At 52.4% G+C, this 22,212-nt stretch overlaps 9 protein-coding genes across 9 annotated transcripts; 5 read left to right on the plus strand and 4 right to left on the minus strand.

Moving 5' to 3' along the window:
- Positions 1 to 30: 30 nt before the first annotated feature.
- Positions 31 to 1,877, minus strand: AYO20_04907 (hypothetical protein; the record flags this gene model as incomplete). The annotated part of the gene is made up of 3 exons (XM_022643201.1): positions 31 to 1,070; positions 1,141 to 1,695; positions 1,805 to 1,877. The coding sequence occupies 3 exons, from the start codon at positions 1,875 to 1,877 to the stop codon at positions 31 to 33; spliced, it is 1,668 nt and encodes a 555-aa protein (XP_022500769.1).
- Positions 1,878 to 2,750: 873 nt separating this feature from the next.
- On the minus strand, positions 2,751 to 6,767 carry AYO20_04908 (hypothetical protein; the record flags this gene model as incomplete). Its single annotated transcript, XM_022643202.1, has 1 exon — positions 2,751 to 6,767. The coding sequence occupies one exon, from the start codon at positions 6,765 to 6,767 to the stop codon at positions 2,751 to 2,753; it is 4,017 nt and encodes a 1,338-aa protein (XP_022500770.1).
- Positions 6,768 to 7,190: 423 nt separating this feature from the next.
- Positions 7,191 to 8,171, plus strand: AYO20_04909 (hypothetical protein; the record flags this gene model as incomplete). Its single annotated transcript, XM_022643203.1, has 1 exon — positions 7,191 to 8,171. One exon carries the CDS (start codon positions 7,191 to 7,193, stop codon positions 8,169 to 8,171), a length of 981 nt encoding a protein of 326 aa, XP_022500771.1.
- Positions 8,172 to 8,556: 385 nt separating this feature from the next.
- On the plus strand, positions 8,557 to 9,888 carry AYO20_04910 (hypothetical protein; the record flags this gene model as incomplete). Its single annotated transcript, XM_022643204.1, has 2 exons — positions 8,557 to 9,252; positions 9,355 to 9,888. 2 exons carry the CDS (start codon positions 8,557 to 8,559, stop codon positions 9,886 to 9,888), a joined length of 1,230 nt encoding a protein of 409 aa, XP_022500772.1.
- A 618-nt stretch (positions 9,889 to 10,506) lies between these two features.
- AYO20_04911 (hypothetical protein) lies at positions 10,507 to 10,958 on the minus strand (the record flags this gene model as incomplete). Its single annotated transcript, XM_022643205.1, has 2 exons — positions 10,507 to 10,610; positions 10,709 to 10,958. The coding sequence occupies 2 exons, from the start codon at positions 10,956 to 10,958 to the stop codon at positions 10,507 to 10,509; spliced, it is 354 nt and encodes a 117-aa protein (XP_022500773.1).
- A 494-nt stretch (positions 10,959 to 11,452) lies between these two features.
- AYO20_04912 (hypothetical protein) lies at positions 11,453 to 12,625 on the plus strand (the record flags this gene model as incomplete). The annotated part of the gene is made up of 1 exon (XM_022643206.1): positions 11,453 to 12,625. One exon carries the CDS (start codon positions 11,453 to 11,455, stop codon positions 12,623 to 12,625), a length of 1,173 nt encoding a protein of 390 aa, XP_022500774.1.
- A 241-nt stretch (positions 12,626 to 12,866) lies between these two features.
- On the minus strand, positions 12,867 to 14,028 carry AYO20_04913 (hypothetical protein; the record flags this gene model as incomplete). Its single annotated transcript, XM_022643207.1, has 2 exons — positions 12,867 to 13,088; positions 13,228 to 14,028. 2 exons carry the CDS (start codon positions 14,026 to 14,028, stop codon positions 12,867 to 12,869), a joined length of 1,023 nt encoding a protein of 340 aa, XP_022500775.1.
- A 2,258-nt stretch (positions 14,029 to 16,286) lies between these two features.
- AYO20_04914 (hypothetical protein) lies at positions 16,287 to 19,025 on the plus strand (the record flags this gene model as incomplete). The annotated part of the gene is made up of 1 exon (XM_022643208.1): positions 16,287 to 19,025. One exon carries the CDS (start codon positions 16,287 to 16,289, stop codon positions 19,023 to 19,025), a length of 2,739 nt encoding a protein of 912 aa, XP_022500776.1.
- Positions 19,026 to 20,512: 1,487 nt separating this feature from the next.
- Positions 20,513 to 21,595, plus strand: AYO20_04915 (arginase; the record flags this gene model as incomplete). The annotated part of the gene is made up of 1 exon (XM_022643209.1): positions 20,513 to 21,595. The coding sequence occupies one exon, from the start codon at positions 20,513 to 20,515 to the stop codon at positions 21,593 to 21,595; it is 1,083 nt and encodes a 360-aa protein (XP_022500777.1).
- Between the last annotated feature and the right edge of the window lie 617 nt (positions 21,596 to 22,212).

Here is a 22,212-nt window from a genome sequence, read left to right on the forward strand (position 1 = left end):
AGCAGATGGCCGTCAGGGTATAAATGCCCTCTATAGCTTAGCACGAAACTCCGTCTTCGCCATGTCTCTCAGATCCTTCCGCAGAATCTTACCGACTGCGCTTCGGGGAAGCTGATCGAGATAGACCACACCACCTCGCAGCTGCTTGTACGGTGCGGTTTTGCTCTTGACAAACTCCTTGATCTCTGCCTCGGAGATCTTGTTCTTATCGGCCACGACGTAGGCACGAGGGACCTCTGTCCCTTCGCCTGGCACGCCGATCACCGCCGCGTCCTCGATCAAGGGGTGTGAGAGCAAGAGACCTTCGAGCTCGGCTGGCGCCACCTGAATGCCCTTGTACTTGATCAACTCCTTCTTCCTGTCCGTCACGTACCACAGGCCGTTGCTCCGTTGCTGCAGGATGTCTCCGGAGCAGTACCAGCCGTCGACAAAGGCCGCTTTGGTGGATTCGGGGTTTTTGTAGTAGCCCTTTGTCACCATCGGGCCCTTGACCCAGAGCTCGCCAGGTTCGCCCTCGGGGACGTCATTGCCGTCGTCATCGACAAGCCTGAACATTGTGTTCGCATGCATGACCCCAACGCTGCCAGTGTCATCAGTCATTCCCGGAGGAAGTGTGCAGACGGACCCCGTGGTTTCGCTCATGCCGTAAGTTCCTCCTACTTGGATTTTCGTCCGCTTACTAGCCGAGTTGGCAAGGTCTGCGTCCATCGGTGCCGCGCCACCAAGGCCGTTCTTCAAGGTGGCAAACTGGTCGGTGACGTCGGGAGATTTGGCGATGCGCGCCCAGATGGCGGGCACGGTGAAGAATCCTGTGATCTTGTGCTGTCGGTTGTACTCTAGGAACTTCTTCCACTCGTACTTGTGCATCCAATAGCACTCGGTGCCGGAGTAGACAGGATTGACAAAGTACCCTGCCACACCAGCGATATGGGCCGCTGGGAGATGGGCGATTGTTCGAAGCGGTGTCGGGACCAGTTCGCCCGTCAAGATCCGTGGAGTGGCCCATTCTCGCGCCGTCTGGGAAGCGTGGACGATCTGAGTGACCATCATCTTGTGCGAGAGCATCACAGCTGGTGCGACGGACAGGAATTAGCCCTGAAATATGCCGTGGAACCCGGCCGCGGAACTGGGGGCCCTTACCTTTGGGAACACCGGTCGTGCCCGACGAGTACAGCAAGACGATGATGCTGTCCTCGAGCTCTTGCGGATCCGTGATCCTCTTCCACGTGAGGCGCTTGTCCGTCCAGCAGTCGACCTTTCCGTCAGCCGACTTGAACCCCCAAGCACGGTAGGTCGAATCGATGACGAGTACGCGGTCGAGACCCAGGCCACAAGCCTGGGCGGCCTCGACGGCGACCTTGACAAGGTCCGGGCTACACACGACCAGCTTTGCATCGCCCTGTTTGATCTGCCTGGCCAACTCGGCGGCGGTGAAGGAGTGGCTCGCGCACGAAAAGACGCCCCCCGCGGCGAGGGTGCCGTAGAAGGCGATGGGCAGCAGGATCTGCAGCGACGAAAAGCCCACGACCACATCCTTGGAGTGGCCGTTGGCGCCGATGCCGTACTTGTGCCGGAAACTGTGGGCAAAGTTCTCGGTCAGGACCCGGGCGCGCGCCTTGTCGATGTAGTTTGCCGTGTTGGCCGCGTCGATGTGCACCCTCGTATCTTCCTGTCCCACGGCGTAGTCATTGGGGTCTTTGACCAGGTTGGAGTTCTTGTTAGCACTATTTCCCGGGGTTCGGGGTCGGCGGTGCCTCCATCACAAGCAAACAACTCGACAAAAGAAATGGGGAATTCCACGAACCGAAGAGGATCGACAACAGATCAAGGTTGGGATATGTATAGTATCTCGGCGCATAGTATATCTTGGGAGGCATCTTTCCGCGCACAAGACCGGCGGCTGAAATTGATAACAGAGGCGAGGCGAGGCGAGGTGTATGTATGTATGTATATGTTTGTTCGTCAAAATAAGAAGAGAGAGAATGTCTTGTCTTGACCCTGATCTTTTCAATTTCCCCAGGATCTTTCGTTCCTCATCACCAAATAGGGAGAGAGAGACAGCAAAAGTCAATGGGAAACTGGGATTTGTGACCCTGCGAAATGAATACCCGGTCGGTCAGTCGGTCGGTCGGGAATGCACCGTCCATATCTCTCTCCAGAGGGAACGAGTCCCGTCAATCGTCAAGTATTCCCATCGAGTTAGCCTCGCTAAAGTTTTCAATATACCGAGGTCGCGACCGCGGCTATCGAGCACAACTCTCCTCTCTTCCCACGAGTCAACTCACTTTACTCATTCTTGCGTCCTCTCACCCATACATCACATAGATAACTTGTGCAGACTACCTCATACTTACCTAGCTACCTCGTTAGTGTGGTAGCAATGCGTAGTAACAAAGCAACACAAACCAGTTGCGAAAGGTGGTGACGGCTGAATCTTCGGCTATTGGCAATCAATCCTTCTCGAAATATCATATCATATGTACCAGGCTTGCACCTTCAACGTCCTGCAGAATCTACCCCTTCAAGAAAGAAAGAGTGCCCAGGACAAGACCTTGTGATATATCCACTCCTGCCCTCCAAGGCTGAGTCTGTCGGCAAATCTCTCAGGGGTATGATTAGTCATGCATCCACCATATCGTGACCGAGGTATCAAGTACGATAGGGTGAACAGAGCGTTGGTGACTACGAGGTACGAGGTACTTAACATAGGAGTTTCATTTCATCATTCCCCAAAGCATCACTTCGGGGCTTCAAGCCCAACTATCTCGACTGAAAAGGCCTCCCAAGAACCCCCCCTTTTTGGCCATGGCCGCCTTCTTCTTTGCAACACCCGCTCGCTGGCTCATCTTTTCCTCGCGCACCGTCGGCCTGTAATTGACGGCGTTTCGTCGACTCCCAGTGCCTTTCCTGACAAACTCCTTCTCTTCGCTGGCCCTGCCTCGCTCAGTCTTGCTCGTGACCACCCCGGTGGCAGACACATTCTCGTCGCGGCCAGCCATGCTTCCTAAGCTCGAGTTCGTCGTCGCACGCCGCAGTAGGCTGGGAACCTTGTTGAAGGAGCCAGTGATTGAACTGCTTGCGCCGAAGAACGCCATCTTGGTACTGCCCGAGGAACTGGAGGAGCTCGATGCTTGACGGAGCATGCTCAGCCGGTTGACAACATTTGTCCTTTCTTTGGTCCGTCGTTCCGAGAATGGAGCTCGACTTTCACTGCCAGGTAAAGCAGGCTTTTTGAAGGTCTCCTCAGCGTTGCCGTGCCCATCGTCATCGACAATGAAATCACCAAGATCGTCCCCGTCATCGGCATTCTCATCCGCTTCGGCGGAGTGCACATGTCGATCGAGATCCACGTACGCCTCAGGCTCATCTTCTGAATCTGAAAGGCCAAGATCGATGATCCCTGCCTGCGAATCTGGCTCCTCGATCAGGAATGATACAGATTCTCGAATCTCGGCTAGTGTGGCCGGCCTTCTGTGGTGAAGATTCGTGGTTCCCCTGAATCGTCCAGCCTGATTCAACTTTGACACGGCCGTAACCGCGAGGGGCTGGGCACCACCATTCACTGGGAGATCAGACGGCCGTCCCTTAGCATCACTGTCCTGCTGCGACTCCTGACTGTCTTTTACCTGGGAATCGCCCTCACCAGGCGTTTCCATGGGAAGGAAGTCATCTTCTCCATCGCTGTCTGGCCGATCCTCGATGCTCCGTAGGAAAGCTTCCTTCTTCTTGTCTTCCGCAATCTTGCCAACAGCTTCGTCCTTCAGTAGTTCTCGACGCATTTTGGCAAATTCTCTTCTCTTGGCCTCTCTTCTTCTAACTACAGCATCTTCCTCGTCCGAGAGGTCGAGGTCGTCGTTACCACGCTTCCGCCTCAGTGCACCTGTCGTGATGTCCTTCAGTAACTTGGAAACAGCTGCTTCGTCTTGTTGACGTTCACGATCCGCAAAGAGCTTGGCCAGTTTGGCTGCCTCGCCAACGCCGACCTCCGTATCTTCATCAATCATTTTGCGGTCATCTTCGTTTTCTTCCTCATTCACCTCATCATCACTGGCTCCCCCAAGGCCAGCATACTCATCTTCGGATTCTTCTGCTGCGTCGTCAACCGCCTCTCGTGCGCGTGATTTGTTTTTGTCAAACGCTTCGTAAGACCTCTTTTTGGCTGCCCTTTGCATAACGTCAAAAGCCGATGGATCCCTCGCCTCTGTGAACTCCTCGTCCGACTCATCGACATTGACACGCCCGCGCACGAGCCGGGCCTTTCTCTGCATGATGGGACTGTCTTGCATATCATTGGGGAATATGACCGTATCTAGCGTCGAGTGCGGTCCTGGGTGTAGAGGAGTGTCAGTGGCAAAGCGGTTTCCCCGAAACGGACTCAATTCGTATCCCGCATCCTGTGTTGGTTCGAAATGTGCCTGTGAAGGAGTAACATCCACCCCTTGAAGAGCCGAATGATTGGCTGGGGATTGTGTGACTATTTGAGACTCGGAAAACGACAGTCTGATATCGAGTGGTTGCGTCTGAGAAGCTGGTTGACTGTCGCTGATCATGTCTACCGAATCCAGGCGGTACAGTTTCGGCACCATTGCGATGTTAGGCGATGGCAGGTCCGCGGTCATGGTGAGACTGTCTTGCTCTTGCGAATTCGCCTGAGTCTGACTCTGCGAATCTGCCATTGTCGCAGCAAACGCCTGCGTTAACCCGATTGGAAGGTCGTCGGACATTTGCAGGCCAGGGATCTGCTTTCTCGCCGAACGAGATATGGATGAGGGTGTCTTTGCAGGCGCAGGAAGCTGTGGTGATCGCAGCGTTGCAGGTAAGACTTCTTCATCCTCATCATCACTGACGATGCGGGTTGTTCGGCTTCTTCGTGGCCTGTGATCAGCATTGACTTCCTCGACTCCAACATCCAAATGCTTGTTGTCGTCAGCAGCATCGACTTCTGAGGATGAAGATTCCGCGGAATCCTGTTCGTCAGCTTGACTGTCGAAGAGATCGCCCAGAGTTTCTTCGTGTTCTTCCTCATTCTCAATCTCCTCCTCTTCCTCCTCATCGTCACCGTCTTGTTCTGGATCACTCCCCTCTTCCTCTCCAGAGTCCACATCTAGGTCAACATCCTCGTCTTCAGCAAAATCTTCATCGTCACTTTCATCTTCGTCGTCGAGGTTATCCTTGTTGTAAGTACCCTCCTTCTTAGCAAGAGCTTTTTCGCGTTTCTGAATCTCGACAGCTTCTTGTCGCGCTCGCTCCAAAAGATCCTCCACTTCCTGTTGTTCACGCTCTCTCTCCTCTGCTGTCTGCACTATCACTCCTTTGGCTTTTAATTCTTCAATCCTCTGATCTCTTTCTCGTCGTGCCTGCATCCGAGCTGCCCTTCGTAACGACGCATCCATGTCAGCCGCGGTCATGGAATGCTTGACATCGTCACCAATGAGATTTGCAAGCGAACGCAATGCCAGATGCGACGGAGCCTCCTTGGCTTTTCGCGCCGGCAAATGCTCGAACGCCGCGTATTTACGCATGTCGCCACGTGACACAACGACTTCGAGATCGGAATCAGAGTCGTCGCAATCCGATATAGTCGTTGTGGCCAGTGAAAGCTCCGATTGAATTGACCTGTCCACTGGCTTGGCTGTAGGTTTTAGTGGTTGTTCGTCCATGGTGTCGACATTAAGGACTGTCAATGGAACGGAATGTACTTCTTGCTCCACGGGCTCGATGGAAGGAGCCCTCCCTTTACCCTTGTTTGCTTCTGAAATACCAGCCTCCTTCTGGGCGTCAACCCCTTCTCCAGCGATTGGGCTGGTAGGAGGTGTCTCATGGACGTTGTCAACCTCAATATCCGATGCCGCTCTGGAGCTGCTGGTAGGATAGTGCTCGTTGTCTCGCTCGAATGCAGATCTGGCGGTCGGATAGTTGAAACGAGCTAACAAGCTGTCCTTGGTTATTTTTTTCTTCGTCCGCGCTTGATGTGCGAGTTGCATATTTCGACTGAGCCTCTGTGTCTCACGCTTCATCTCTTCGATGGCCTTCTTGCTAGCCTTTCGTGTTGGACGAGCGTGCTTGGACAGCTTCTTCCCTCCAGCTCCCTCGGAGGCATCGCTCTCCTCATCTGTGTCATCTGCGGGGCTGGATCCTCGGATCCGGCGTTGTTCTGCTTCCTGGGCGCTCAGGCTTTCAGCGCGAGCTGCTTGTTTGGCTGCCTCTTCTGCTTCCTTTTCAAGCCGTTGCTTTCTGTGCTTCTCGACGAGGGCAAGGAATTTCGACTTTTGCTCTTTGGGAGAAGGAAAGAACAGAGGAGAAGGGGATCTTTGTAGATTGGTATCGGTGTTGGAAGTCTGCCGTGCTGCGAAGATGTCATCCTCTTGCGAATCGTCGAAAATACTGTCTTGCCGGTTGGAATCTAGGTGGGAGACATTTCGAGGGCTAGCTTGCTCAAGGACGTGCTGAGAACGAGCAGTCGCATCGAGTTTACTGTCGCGTGTAGCCGGGGGTCGACGGGGCGCAGAGATGTCATCATCATCATCATCATCATCATCATCAGAATCTTCTATCATATTTTGTAACTTTTCTTTGTCTGCTCCGGTAGCACCACGCGGAGCGGAACTCTGCTGGAGTTCCTGACCACGGGTGGGAGTAGTAGTATCAGAATCCGAATCGTCAAACTGGGCAAGTAAGCTCCGGACCTTTCGCGTCGGAGTGAGTATATTAGAGGTAACGCTTGTGGGTGAGTTGGCAGAAGAAGGTGAACTCGTTGCTGAAGACATTTTAATGGTATACAATGGACAAGGCCTATGACTGAGGCGTCCAAAACAGTGCAATGTCAAAGGCCTTGTCAGGCTTTTGGTCGAGTAGTTTGGATCACATTGACGGACGCTTTAGTTGGCCAAGGCGCGTCGCGTACTCGGTACAAACTCCCAAGAACGCGTGACGTCGATAGTCACGGTGGGCGCGGGCGGGCCTCTTCCCGCGTCTCTTACCAGTCACTCTAGGCTAGACCCAAAACCTATTGCCACATACGGGGTAGAGTGAGGACTTCACTTCTGAGAGACATTCAGACTCTGACCCAACATTCGCAGATGTTGCTAGACAGGTCCTGACTATCTTATTCAACAGCCGGCGGAGCATCGTTTCCCCCTAGTTGGGTCAACTCGAGGGCGAGTTCCGCAGGGCTCTGCATTTCCAAGATCATGTCTAATGTGGAAGCTCTGCAGACAGAATGGAGGATCTTGTATTCTCAAACCCTTCCCCAGATGGCGAAAATTCGAGATCCCGCCCAGTCTGTGTGGCCTGTGACTCTTGACCACTGCTTTGCCCGCATCATTCTGGACAACGTCATAGGCAACAATGAGCAACAGTGGGACATGATAATACCGAAGCCAGCCATAAGAAACATGAACGAGCAACAGTTGCGGGATGCAATAGCACTGGGGCAGAAAATCCAAGCTGGGAAGGTAGATCTTTCTGACCTGGACCAGGCGAGTCTGCGATGCAGAGGCAAGAATGAAAAGAAGTATGCCAAAGCAGCTGCAAGCGAAGTAGCCTCACACCAACCTCCGTCAAGGTCAACGAATGCTGGTACGAAACGGACGATAGGCGACGTGGACCAACCGGCCTCATCAGCAACAACAAAGAGCAGGAAGACTGACAAACACCAATCAACGCTCAAATCCTGGCGGGTTGGGACCTCGACAGAGTCGTTCAACACTCCCAACCATGTGGACGGGGACAGAATACCGCCAAAGCTAGTTGAGGCAAACGAGGAAGAGCTAAAGCGGACCCTAATCCGCATCCATTCACACCCTTCACTGAGCTCATATCGAAGGAAGCTCTATACTACTCTTCTTTCTGTCCCGCGCGGTCGCTTCACCACCTATGCCGCAATCTCAGAGTATCTCAAGTCCTCAGCCCGAGCGGTTGGGAACGGGATGCGCAACAACCCTTTTGCCCCCGACGTACCATGCCACCGCGTCTTAGCAGCAGACGGAAGTATCGGCGGATTTCAAGGTGACTGGGGCAGGGATGGCAAACATGCCTCCAAGAAAATAGAGTTGCTTCGAAGTGAGGGAGTTAAATTTGATGGCCGCGGCAAGGTTCTGGGTGAGCCATTTCGAGAGTTTCGACCCCTGCATCGTGTTGAAGATGCCATTCTGTCTTCGGTTCAACAATAACGAAGATCAACAGGTCTCTCTGGCACTGTATTGTGAAGCAATATGGTTGTGGATTCTCCATGACACCTGCTTTAGCACGTAACCACAGCATGTGACCTCCCTGTTGCACTTGCCATTCTACGGTTACCACATAGCTAGATAGGTGCCTTCGGGACTCCCACAGAAGATAGAGAGACAATCAATCATACCATGCCTTTACAAATATTGTCCAGCCAAAAGTAACATGACCTAATATACTGTGAGGACTCCCCGTGGTCCCGACTGTGTGATGCCCAACAATTCTGACAACTGAGGACCTACAAGGAAACATATTTGCCTGCAACCTTTCTCCCAGAATGTCCAACAATTGACTAAGTCATACGGGTTCAACTTCAGTCCCCCAAATATGGCGGCCAGCTCGAGGAAGCAATTCGGCATCCTGACCACGGAAGATTTGAGCGCAATAACGACTGCGCTCAGACAAGAACACTTCAATGGTCCGGTCGATACCATTCCCAGGCTGCCTGACGAGGTCCTTCTTCTGATTTTCTCTCGGATCATCACAAACTGCATCTACCTGTACCAGGAAGGCTATCCGGATATTTTACGATCCACTGGATCCCTTAGACAAGTGTGTCGCCGATTTCGAAATCTTGTCGATGAGCTGATGCTCAGCACTCCTCTCCGGAGGATCCTGCTCATAGGTCCCATATCTGGGAACTATACAGACATGACGACCATGTATCAAGAATATCGGAATAGTCTTTGGACAAGACTCGGCAGACCAAACGCTGGTGTCATTCCTTTGGGGGCGGTTGTGCACTTCTATCCGTGCCTTGACGTGAATGATTCTGTGAACTGGTTTCGAGACAACAACCTGCTTCTGGAATTAAAGGACATCCTCGCGGTGCAGGAAGCCATCACAGCGCACCATATTGCAGCACTTATTCTTTCTCGGATCATGCAAGAGGTCATTCGCAGACAATTCCGTGGACACCGTTATCCCACCCTTGGCCTTGTCTTTCATGAGGTCGATGGTTCATGGTTTCGTGGGAACCACTATTTTGAAGAGAGACACCGCCAACCCGATTTCCTACCATTTGTGAGTCCCTCTTCAACTTCTCCTTAGAAGATGGTCTTACCATGGTACACGTCCTATTCTTGAGGCCATATAGTTTTGTGTTACGCTAACAGATGCGTCCAGTGGGATTCAAAGGGGATGCAATTGATCCTGAGGGAATGGCGGTGGATCTTCCGACGCCCTAACAAGAGTCGCGCTCGCCGTATTCAAGTTATCCTCCCGAACGTTGCGTGGGCAACAAATTCCGCCGTCGAAAATGAAGCAGAAGCTGCCAATATTTGCGTTGCCGAGCTCTACCAAGCTTGGGCAGCAGAGAACGATGTGGCAGACATGCAGGTGCAACTTCCAAATCCTCTTGAAAGCCAGGCTATTCGCAGAAATATTGTCTACCTACCAGGCTTCCCCGGGCCCATCAGGTTCCCAACAGACTCGCTGTACGCAAGGTGGCTGGGAACGACGACCGAGGATGCTTTAGAGATCTTCGCCTTCACAATTCGTGCGTTAGTGGTTGGGGTCGAGAGAGATGGCGCATTAGCTATTATCAAGCAGTCCTATCGGCCACTCTTTGAGTCTATTGAGTCTGCCGGACAATCACACACTCAGACTGCGGATTTGGAGAAGATGCGGCAGCACCAAGCGGTGCGGCTGACGAGATAAAGGCGACTCCTGCTGCTCGCGGATTCAGAAAGATCACGCTGATTCCGTTGTTCTGAGTGTCTGCCTCGGTGCAAGCACTACAGAGGATCGGGATGGGATGCAGGGAAGGGAGGAGGACGTGAACAGTGAAACCTCGACATGACTATTCTGGGCGAGTATCGAAACATCCGAATATGAACTCGAAACATGAACGTCAGGTGGGTTCTCAGAGCCGTCTTCGACAAGAACGACGTCAGCAATCAGCATTATGAGTCACGAACCCAGGTCAAAGAAATGACTTGTGATACCCCTCGTTTCGATACCCGCGGACGACAGGTGTGCTAGCGATGGCGTTGGTTGGCACCGTAGCTTTTTTCTATGTAGATTTTGTCAATGGCCACGTTGTGCCTGACTGGACTGGCATCGTTCTTTTGTTTCGACTGTATAGCGAGAGTCCTTTGAATGGCACAATTCAGAGGCAATGTGTCACACTTGGTCGAACCAGCTGCAACCGAGGCCTTCATTTTTCTGCCGCTGTGGAGTTTCAGTTCTGTAGCTTTTTGATAGAACTGAGGTTTGAGCGTTATGCTTGCTTTCCTACCTTTGTTTTTCGAGACACTAAAAGTTGTTGTAGTTCCTTTATAGAGAAGCCGCGGCCTCTATAGCGCCGATTCCCTTGAACGCGGCCTTGTTGGTCACGACAATCTCGACCGGATATTTCCATTCCATGAGTTGTTTCCACCCTGTGATTCTCTCGATTAGCTTCCCAGACCACAAGAAAGCCTACGCGACACGCGGGGCGACCCCCAGAATGCTGCACCCAGCAACATATCACACATACCCCAGTAGGCAAACTTCCTGCCAAAATATTTCCCGACATAGGGGACAATCACCATGGACAGGAGCAGCTCCAACTGCTGCAAGCTCTCCTTCCACTCCCTCTCCGCGTCAGACTCTGAATATTCTTCCTCTTCGCTCACGGTGACTTCATCGGAGTCGGGTTCGGAGGGCAACGAGTCGATGTCGTCGTTGTCGTCGCCGCTCGAGGGAGGTTCAATGAAGGAAGCAGCTGTACCGTCTGTTTCGGACATGCTGGCGGCGGATACGGATTGGGGTTTTGTCGCCTTCGGCCAAGGACAGGCGGCTCGAAAAAGAAGCTTAGACCGAAATCATAGTAGCAGTCCACCACCAGAAGGGGAGAATCAATGACTTGGAATGCCTGCGTCGACGGTAGTCTAGTGAAGTCGATGGACGAATTGAAGTTGGCAAGGCACGCGAGGCTACTACCACTTAAGGTTGTTTTTGTCTGACAAAACTTGCCGTCATCACGAAGGGAAGAGAGATTTGTCAGACAACGGGAAATAGATGGCACGTGTCATGCGTCACTACTACAAGCCTTCACCCGGTTTTGACTCATTATCGTGTTTCGTATTAAATATTATTCGAGAGGGAAAAATCCCCGAGCTGGCACTATTCGATTCCACACATCTTCTTGAACCTTCTCTTTCAATTTAGAGAACAGACAAAGGAGAGATCAGCATACAGAATATCTTCTCATCTGCAACAAACTCGGACAACACGAATCATGGCTGAAGTTGTGCGTATCGCCACACAAATCCCCACCTCGCACGCAGATGCCTCCTCAGTCGGGGAGGCCAATCTGAAACCTCCTGCACCTCGCCCCACAAGCAGGAAGAATTCAGACATGACTGACACATCAACTCCTCTCTTACAGGAACAACCTCAACCGATTCCTCACCGAAAACCTCGCAAATCGGTCGCATTCAGCGGCGACAGCACCATCATGGATGAAAATGGCGAGATTTCAGAAGCGCCTCTGTCCGGCTCAGAGGACAAGGTTACAGCAGAGAAACACTCATCACGTATGGACGCTCCCGGGACATCAGGGAGCAAATCAGTACTGACACCTCATCAATCTACAGCGCCCGATGACCAAGCCGTCGATGAGATGACAGACATGTTCGCAGGTCTAAACAAGAAAAAGAAGAAATCGACCAAGACGAAAACAGAGGACAAGGAGGATGGCGAGGCTGCCGCGCCCGTTGCCGGTGCTGACGGCGACTTTGACGCCTCCATCCTGAAGAAGAAGAAAAAGAAGACAACCAAACCCAAAACCGAGGGAGAGGACTTTGCCGAGAAACTCGCTCGCGCCGGCCTTGCCGATGCAACAAACGAAGAAAAAGAGGAAGCTGCAGTACAGGAACAATCGGGGGATATGACTCAGGGAACCGGAATTTGGGCTCACGACGCAACATCCCCGATCTCGTACGAGCTCCTCCTCAAGAGATTCTTCTATCTCGTCAACGAACACAACCCGGACATCCTGTCCTCTGGAAGCAAATCATACAAGATCCCACCCCCGCAATGTCTAAGGGAAGGGAACAAGAAGACCATCTTCGCCAACATCGCCGAGATCTGCAAGAGGATGAACCGAAACGATGAGCACGTCACCCAATTCCTGTTCGCCGAACTCGGCACGAGCGGCTCCGTCGACGGGTCCAAGAGACTGGTCATCAAGGGCAGATTCCAACAGAAACAGATCGAGAACGTCCTGAGACGGTATATTGTCGAGTACGTGACCTGCAAGACCTGCCGCTCCCCCAACACCGAGCTGAGCAAGGGCGAGAACCGGCTGTACTTTGTCACGTGTAAGTCATGTGGCAGTAGGCGGTCAGTCACGGCCATCAAGAGCGGTTTCACGGCTCAAGTGGGCAAGAGAAAGAGGCTCAATGGATAAGCCTGGAATTTTACGAGGCCGGCTCGGGAGGGAGGAGGTGGATTCAGCTGTTTCCGCCACGGAGGGACTGGCATGGCGTTGGCGAAAAGATACGACCCCATGTGAAAATAGGCATGAGCAGGCCCGAAAATGGAAAAACGAACTTTGATACTATGGAGCAACACAGAGATTACAGGCGTAACGCTCATGAAGACAACGTAGGATCACTACTATTATTAGAAATGGTCATTGCTTCCCCTTTTCATACCTCCCGATGTGCATTCCCACTGATAAATGCCGAAAAGGCGGCGGCGTTTCGTGTCTGCATGAAGACCGTGCCAGGCCCCGTGAACTTACATACTAAACCTTCGCCCGAGCTGATTCCGGAAATGATACCTCCGGAGGCGACGCGTTCGAGGACATACTTGCAGTTCCAGGCGACAAGATGGCCGTTGTCGATAATGTATTTTTCGCCATCCACGAGCTAATGTTTGATTGCTGTTAGAATTCAATGCCACCTTCCCAGGGGATAGCTCAGAGGGTGAATAAAATGAGAGGACAGATGGGGTAGGTGGAATTAGATTTCTCGTGTTGGGTCCGCCAGGGTTTTGTTTAAGACTCACATCTTTCCTCAAGATCGCTCCAAAAGTGGACATCCACAGTATGCCAATGCCCGACATCTTATAGACGAATAGACCCTCGCCGGAGAACATGGCTTTACTGATTGACTGACTCTTGTACTCTTTCAACACGCCTTGAGTACAGGCGAGGAACGAGTCGCGCCCAAGGCTCCACGTTTCATTCCCTGCAAGTCGAAGGATCGAGATATCGCCCAATGTGTTCGGCGCAAGCAACACCTCCCCGGGACCCGTGAATGTTGAATGTGCCATTTCTCCACCAATCAATAACTTCTTCATGCTGAATTTAACGTTGCCTTTTAACATGACTGAAGGGCTCATTGCGATCATCACTCCGGGTTTTGCCGTAATAGGACACCCCATGGCCAACTGTATTGTCAATATTGAATTCGAGTCTCGATGCGAAATGCGGTATGAGCCACCGTTGAATGTCCCCACATCGTCCTGCGTTGTAGCTTGAACCCCCACGAATTGGCCTCCTTGAGGCACTCCAACCAGCGAAGGACCCTCAGGGGCTTTCATGACACCTGCCATATCCTTGGTAAGTTTTTGCAGGCGTGGGGATGTGACCTTCTCGTCAGTTTCGTCGAAAGAGCTCGTCGGGCCATTGTACGAGGGTTGCCGGTTGTGGATTGAGGCGTGGTCGAAGGTGGTTTTGTGGGCTGGTGCCGAAGCAGGAACAGTAGCATAGTTAAATGGTCGTTGCGCGGTAGGTTGCTGGAGGGGGGGAGGGGAAGGGGTCTGCGCTGCTAGATGGGAAATGGGTGGGGGGAGGATATGAAGCATTCTGCGCAGGCGGCGATGGCCCTGATGGAGGCGGTGGGAAGAAACTAGGAGGTGGGGATTGTTGGCTAGGCGGAGGAGGGAATGATGCTGAACGAGGTCAGCTTCGTGAACAACTCAAGGAGCAGATATTCTTCAAAGTCGTACGCTGGCCATTGGACGGCGGTGCTGATGGCTGGTTAGTTATTCTTCAGGCTCGGAGCATGGTGAAGGAACCATACGAGGATAATAGCCTCCTTGCGGCTGTCCTGAACCAGGAGGAGGATAGGACATGACGACAATAATCGCAGGGGAAGGACAAGAGCCAAAAGCAGCTCAGTGAAATCAAGACCACAGCAAACAACTCGGAATCGGACAGTGAACAGGACGTGAAGCTCAACTTTGCGCAGTAACTCTTAAGAAAGAGGTCAATTAAACGGGAGGACAATTCTTTCGATACTCGAGGGCCTTCGATTGATGGTGTGGCAACTTTAGGATGCCAATATTGTGTTTATATAAAGGACACGACCAGCGTAGAAGGACGGGAGGTGAGAAGTTAGCCGCCATGATTGCCTTGGGACCATTCATCAGGCGCCTTCTCCATCTCACCAGCAAGGACATGCTTGGTCGATCTCGGTGTTGCACAGAGGAAGCCATGTGGTTGGTTGGAGAAGGCGACGGTTGGGCGCCTAGAGAGCGAGGGGCATTGGCGACGTTGGAAGCCGGAGGACTACCAAGAGTACCAAAAGAGTGCCCCGCAGCTCGGGAGACCTTCTTTTTAGAGGGGAACACTTACCCGTCGAGCGTCTCCTGCTCACCTTACCCTGCCTGATACCCCAAAATAACAATAGCACCCAAGACCCCAAACAACGTACTCCCTGCGCCCGCCCAGTCTCCGAATCTCTTCCCACTGATTACTTCCACCTCGAGCCGTAATGACCATCACAACATATGTGCTCAGAATACAAAGATGTTGCTATTCAAGATGGACAAAAATAATGACCAGTCAGGTGCGACAAACTCGAAGCCAAGGCAGTCAATTCGTGTCAGTTGAGGGAGTGTTGTGCGTCCTGGGCACTTGTTAAAGGCGATTGAGTGCCCGTCTGATACTGTCAAGAGTCACGATCTAGGGCAAATAGATGCCAGAGTATGCTTCATCGAGCATGGCATCATATTTTATTGTTGGTTGTGTTGCGAGATGGATAGCCAGACTACTAAGCCAGCCCTATATATGGTTTCCGGGAGGGCGGCCTGCTAGGTTACATCCTCGTGCTCCTCGTAGGGCTTGTACATAAGCAGAGTAGAGGGAAAAGCGTGCACGCTAAAACCCCACAGTTCATTATTCAGGGGGGTGAGCTACGGAGCCGAGTTCTTCCTCGTGCGCCTCTCAGCCTCTGCACCTCGTATTGGGTCCCGTACTCGTAGTACCGAGTCCTGGTCAGGGCATCCTAGTTAAACAGGCTCCACGGGAACGGGCTTCCTGGCCACTAAAGGCACTCCATCATTTCCTAATCTGGTCTCTCTGGTTATTAACAAGCTTCCCACAACCAGTGCGCCAGGTGTTTGATGCGCAGTGACGCTGTCGGCAAATGCCCATAGCGTGCGGCCGGATACTCGCCTCGCATTGATTTTGCATCCGCTCTTTTCCCTGAAACCCTTCTTTGGGTAATCCATCTCACCTGTTCACGCTGCCTTTTGTTCCACTGCTCCGATCTTCCCGGGCTACCATCGACACAGGGACATTTATCATTATCGCCATTCCGTGCCTGGCTGGCTGGGTATCTTTCTGGATTCAGGGTCCAATCCTCTCGCCGATCGCCGCCCTCAAACCGACCTCGAACTGATCCGAACCCTCTTCCCCCTTTCCAGTATTGCGCGATACGAAGGCACACACATCAACCTGACATCGTCTCCAAAGAAAAAGGTCAAAAGGACTATACACGAGTGCATGGGAATCTGTGACATTATGTTGGGCTTAGAGAAAAGTGTATGGCGCGCTCGAATAAGAGTCCCCAACCTATGACGGCCACCTCGAGCAGCCTCGACAACATCAGGACATGGTTCAGCTACCGCAAGAGCCGGCGCTCAGCCGACTCGAGGTCCATTGGAATGGAGGTCTCATTGCGGCGTCTATTGCAGTGTCCCTCTTAGGTGCCTTTACCTCTACTCAGATGATGTGTCAAGCACGGACTTCACGATACTTCTCTGGCGTTTTAGTTTGGACCATACTAGGAAGTTTGACCTTCGGCTTCTGTTCCATCTGGTGTCTTCACTTCATCGCAATGTTGGCCTGCGAGCTACCGCTTCCGATCGGCTTGAATGTTCCCCTGACGGTTCTGAGTGCGGGCCTGGCGGTCATATTCACTTTCCTGGCCCTGGCTTCAGACCTGATGCGTGATCGCTATCTGCGCCTTGTCAAAAAGAGGAAGATGAGGGCTCTCAGACGAGAAAGAAAAAAGGAGGCAGCAAGACAGGGTGCCAATGAAAGTTCAGAAGCTCTCCTAGGAACACGGATCTCTGGCGAAGGAGAAGACGCGCGGGCTGTTGTGTCAGAGCATGCTAATGGGCCAGCTGACCGCATTCCCCCCAGTCATGACAGCAGTGCCAGTATGACCCTGGGGCTCTTGGAAGATCATTTCACTGGCGGCCCGCCTGCCACCAACGACACCATCGAATCCTCTCCCTCTCCTCACCCTCTGCAACAGTCGATCGGAGTTGACCCACAAGCCTTTGCCGCCCAAAATGAGTCCCCTTTGGAGGACGATTCTACTACTCGCGACACTGAAAGTTACCAGAGGAGCTCGGAAGAAGGGGAGCGTTCTCGGCGGTCCTCTACGACAAATCATTCAGACGGTAGCAGCCTCGGTCTTCCTGGCTTCATGAGCTTCAAATTCACCAAGAGTACCACCACCACCACTACTAATGTCCTCCTCGGGATCGGTGAACTGCTGTACCATGGAGCGACTATGAGGAACTTTTGCAAGGGCTTTATATGGAGCTTGGCCATTACGAGCATGCATTACGTCGGTATATTTGCCTTGGAGGTTCCACAAGGGCACGTTACGCTACACCCACTTATCGTCCTCGTCTCAGGGTCGAGCAGTTGGCTAGTCTGCACCTTGGGATGTATCCTGATGCCCCAAATTGAGGTCAATCTATTGCAGCAGCTCATTTTCTCGATGGTGGCGGCAGCAGGAGTTGCCGCCATGCATTTTACGGGAATGTGGGCAACTACCTTCTGGACATACGCCACTCCGACTGCAGAACGTGGATACCCTCCAGACCTAGCCGTCGCCGTTACCAGTATTGCCATTCTCACGTGCTTGCTCGCAAACGGACTGCTCGCGCACTCGGCAACGGTGGCTCGGAATAAACTGGCTGAAATCGTGCACACTCGAAGAAAGCTCTGGGCTGCTATAGCTCAAAAGGAAAATGCGGAAGCAGCTGCGGCCGTGCGGAGCGAGTTTATAGCCAGCGCCAGTCATGAAATTCGGACGCCCTTGCATCAGCTACAAGGTTACAGTGACTTGCTATCGCGCACAGAATTGAGCGAAGATGCTCGTCTCCTCCTGCTCGCCATACAGCAGGCGACAAGATCGCTCTCGATGATCACGGCTAACGTTCTTGACTGGTCTCGATTGGAGAAAGGAGAAGCTGTCTGCCGGCCAACGAGCCTCGACCTCCGGAAAGTGTGTGAGTCCATTCTAGCAATCTTGCCCAACAAGGATGAGGAGTTCGGCACTGAATTGATGATTGTCGTGGCCCCCCAAGTACCCTCTTCACTTTTCCTGGACGAGACTTATCTACAAAGGATTCTGATGAACTTGCTTACGAACGCTCTAAAGTTTACGCAATCTGGATACGTACTTCTACTGGTGGAAATGAAGGACATGGACTTGGCTATCACTGTTAGAGATTCCGGATTCGGCATTCCGGAGCCCTTTCTGCCACATCTTTTTGAACCATTTAAGCAGGCCCAAACTCGAGGCGCTGAGCGAGGGACTGGTCTCGGTTTAGCCATTATCAGGCAGCTACTCCAGAAAATGGAGGGAACAATCGCTGTGGAGAGCAAATCCCACCTGGCTGATCATGTGGGAGCCGAGAAATGCGGCAGTACCTTCACCGTCACCATTCCAACCCATCCCTCAGCTGATACACCGGACGCTTTGAACTCTCTAGGATCCAATCGGCGGATCGCATTGCTACAAGACTGCAATCCACGATTTGCGGAGGGCTTAGAACTCGCTTGGAGAGCTTTTGACTTTGAGCTCATCCGAGCAGAACCAGATGATGAGATATCAGACTCTTTCGGGTACATCTGGACAGACCTGACGTTTCTCATCAGCCACCCGAAACTGCTAGGACGAATACTTGACCTTCGACACCAACTAGTCATCTTGTCATATGACTCGCAAACGCTGCTTGACGAATCGTTAGGCTCTGTCCCTCCGCCGCACGTCATACCGGTGAGGAGACCGTTTGTCTGGCATCGCATGGTCGAGAGTATAGCTTCGGCCGCCCGAACCGGTAGATCGTCCGTTGATCGCTCAGTTAGATTTGCCCCAGTAGTCGACGTGGTAGACGACAACAAAGACTCGCGGCAGACGCACGAGACCAAGACGCTGAGTGGCGCGACAGTGCTGTTGGTGGAAGACAACAAAATCAACCAGAGGCTGGGAGTGAAGATGTTGAACACGCTCGGCTACAATGTCATCGTAGCAGACGATGGACAAGAAGCCATCGATAAGCTTGTCGAGCACGACCACGACATTGACATTGTTTTGATGGACCAATCGATGCCGCGTATGGATGGCATAACGGCAACGAAAAAGATTCGAGAAATGGAAAGCCAGGAACTACTGGGCCCCCTTTCTCGCACCCGACGGCCCATCATTATGGTCACAGCTGTCGTCGGACCAGATGCCCAAGCGCTTTGCATGTCGGCAGGTACAGACGCATTTCTTCCGAAGCCCCTGGCAATGTCCAAGCTTGAGCACACATTAAAGATGTTCCTCGGCTAAGAGTATACTGGTTTTGGGAATGAAGATATGTATTCCCACATCCTTGCGATACTATCCAGGCCCGAGTAATACCCACGCTCCCTACTGGAGCTCTTTTGGCAGATCGCGTCTTCGCGGTCAGCGAGGAGTACAGAGCGCCCGTCAAGGGGAGCTTGTATGGAACAGCGGCAGAACAGAGTAGATCCTTGCCAGAAGCATACACGCACGTATCGCAAAGATCTTTCCTGGTTCGCCTGAGGACGCTCAAAAGACAGCAGAATCGGGCCTTGACGACTTTAGACAGCAAATCATCGATCTAGAATCAATGCCAGATGGCCACAGGAAGATCTTGCAATGAAGACATGGCAGCACATAGTTTAGACGGCCCAAGATACTGGTTTCGGCACCGGGGTTTCGGGGTCAGCTCGTCAGTAATGAACCGGGGAGTCGGACCATATCTAGAATATAGAAGCCTGAGCGGTCGGGTTTTTGTGCCACTCCACCTTTTGAATGATCTCCAATTACGAAATCAAAAAGATCTTTTTACCAAACTTGACGTTTACCATGTGTGGCATGTGATGGACTCGCCCGGACATCTGAGCACGAAAACTCTGCGTGATCTGGTTGAGGTTGTTTCTGTTAGCAATGGAATATGCCAGCCTCGCCAGGACCTGTACTTAGGGGAAAAGGGATGATAAGGCAGGATGGATTGTCACTTAACGACCTAGCCCGTTTTCTCTAGCTTGTTTGTGGTGCATCTTGGGCGGGTAATCTTGCGCTTAGGGGACAGATATCCACAGGGCATATCATGCGGCTAGCCCGTAGTGCCCGTAGCATCCTCGGCGTTTTGTCGATGTGCTAGTTCAACCCCACGGTGCGCGGTCGTAGATCCCCAAGCGGGCAAATGGTAGGTATGGATTTTGTCCTTGTAGGAGGGGATATGGTGAGAGAGCAGAGAGCTCAATGGCGAGATTGCCCGGAATATGGATCGGAAGGGTCGGGGAGGCAAAAAGCCAGGCAGGGATGTTAAGGACGGTGGCTGAGGGTGTGGGATGGGGGGGATGGGCGGAGGGGTGATGATGGATGACGGCGGCGGCGGCGGCGATGGTGAGGGTCAAGGAAAGTTCAAAAGTGTGAGTTGAATGACTTCCAACAAAACCTCTTACGGGCCAACATAAGAACCCATCCCTCGCTCCTTGTTTGCCCCTTTGCAGCTTGCTCACCACCCACATTCTTTTGCCCTTTCTCTATTCTCTTTTAAGAGGAAACAAAAAAGGACAGGTTCGGTGCATCATTCATACATACGGAAAAGTAATCGTGTTTCCTTGGGAGTTGATTCATTACTTACCCTGGTGGACAACAATCCTTCTTCCATCGTTGTCGAGATACCAAGCCACGAATCCACGTACATCCTTTGACTTTGACTGCGTTTTCGGGTTCCCTCCCTCTTTGCATTTCTCGGTCCAAACCTTCGCACGCCTTGACCAGACAAGACGAGTCTCCTGAAAATGCAGCCAAAGGCCCCCGAGAAGTCTTCTCCGAACAGCCACACTCACAGCCAGACGAACGGCTCCTCATCCACCCACGAGTCCTCAAACAACGGGTACGACATGAACTCCCCCTCGACGATCCGTCAGAAATTCCTCCCTCACCCTTCCGACCTGGGCGTGGTGCTCGTCGGCTTTTCTGGCGGGCAGTGTAAAGAAGGCGTGGACGCCGCTCCTACGGCGTTGGTCAGCGCGGGGCTGCTGGACCAGATCCGGGATGAGCTGGGATACACGCTTCATGGGGATAGTGAGGTGCACAATTTCAATGAAATCCGCCCCGCGTCCGATGCGCCGTACAGGGGAATGAAGAACCCGCGCTCAGTCAGCGCCGTCACGCAGACGCTTGCAGGACAAGTTTATGAACAAGCTCGTCATGGAAGGATGGTCTTGACCCTAGGAGGCGACCACTCCATAGCCATCGGGACCATCGCGGGCACAGCCAAGGCCATTCGGGAACGGTACAACGGACGCAAAGAGATCGCCGTGATCTGGGTTGACGCCCACGCTGACATCAATACGCCCGAGACATCCGATTCAGGCAACATCCACGGCATGCCAGTCGCGTTTGTAACTGGTCTGGCGCACTCTGAGGACAAGGACATTTTCGGCTGGTTACAAGAAGACCAAATGCTGTCGACCACCAAGCTTGTCTACATTGGACTGCGGGATGTGGACCGAGGTGAAAAGAAAATCCTGCGTGACCACAGGATCAAGGCCTTTTCCATGCACGACATTGACCGTCACGGGATTGGAAGAGTGGTCGAAATGGCCCTGGCTCATATCGGGAACGACACTCCCATCCACCTCTCCTTTGATGTAGACGCCCTAGACCCGATGTGGGCTCCTAGCACGGGAACACCGGTCAGAGGAGGCTTGACTTTGCGGGAAGGGGATTACATTGCCGAATGCGTCCATGAAACGGGCCAGTTGGTGGCTATGGATCTGGTCGAGGTGAATCCTGCTTTGGACGTGGCTGGCGCAAGCGAGACGGTGAGGGCCGGCGTGAGTCTGGTGAGGTGCGCACTGGGTGACACCTTGCTGTGAGAGAGTAACACAGAGACCGACGGGGGAGTCTAGGGAGGTTGGAGAGGGAAACCCTACTTTACGTGGCAACATACAGCATTATCCGTAAAGTTTTCTCTCTCTCTCTCTCTCTCTCTCTCTCTTTTCTCTGTCTCTGTTCATCTTCTCTGTATATACCTATTCGATCGCACGCGCCAGAACATCGGAAGGAAAAACCAAGCAAGAAATGGGAAGACTCGGCTCGACTCGACTCAACAGAACAGAACAGTATCGACGGAATGAGAAGCAAGGGAGGTGAGGGTCTTTTGAGGGCTTACATTCATCCATTCATACCTACCTACTTACCCACAAACCTACATACCTACCTAAAAAAGGAGAGATGTGTGGAGTACCACACCCACATATCTGTATTAGTAGAGACCAAGAGACCAAGAGACAAAAGAGACAAAGCTGATTAATGGAAGGTTCATTCTAGCTCTTATTCCTATTCCCATTCTCTGAGAGCATTCAATTATACGATATGGACATGGAAATGGATGGTCATTCATGCGTGATTGTTGTTGTTGTTGTAGCTATCCTCTGCATTCATTCATTCTGATGTTGACTCTGAGTGAACCTCCCCCAGCTACTCACCCGAC

Source organism: Fonsecaea nubica (genome assembly GCF_001646965.1).
Source record: "Fonsecaea nubica strain CBS 269.64 chromosome Unknown Scaff27, whole genome shotgun sequence".
In the NCBI taxonomy this organism is placed as follows: Eukaryota; Fungi; Ascomycota; class Eurotiomycetes; order Chaetothyriales; family Herpotrichiellaceae; genus Fonsecaea; species Fonsecaea nubica.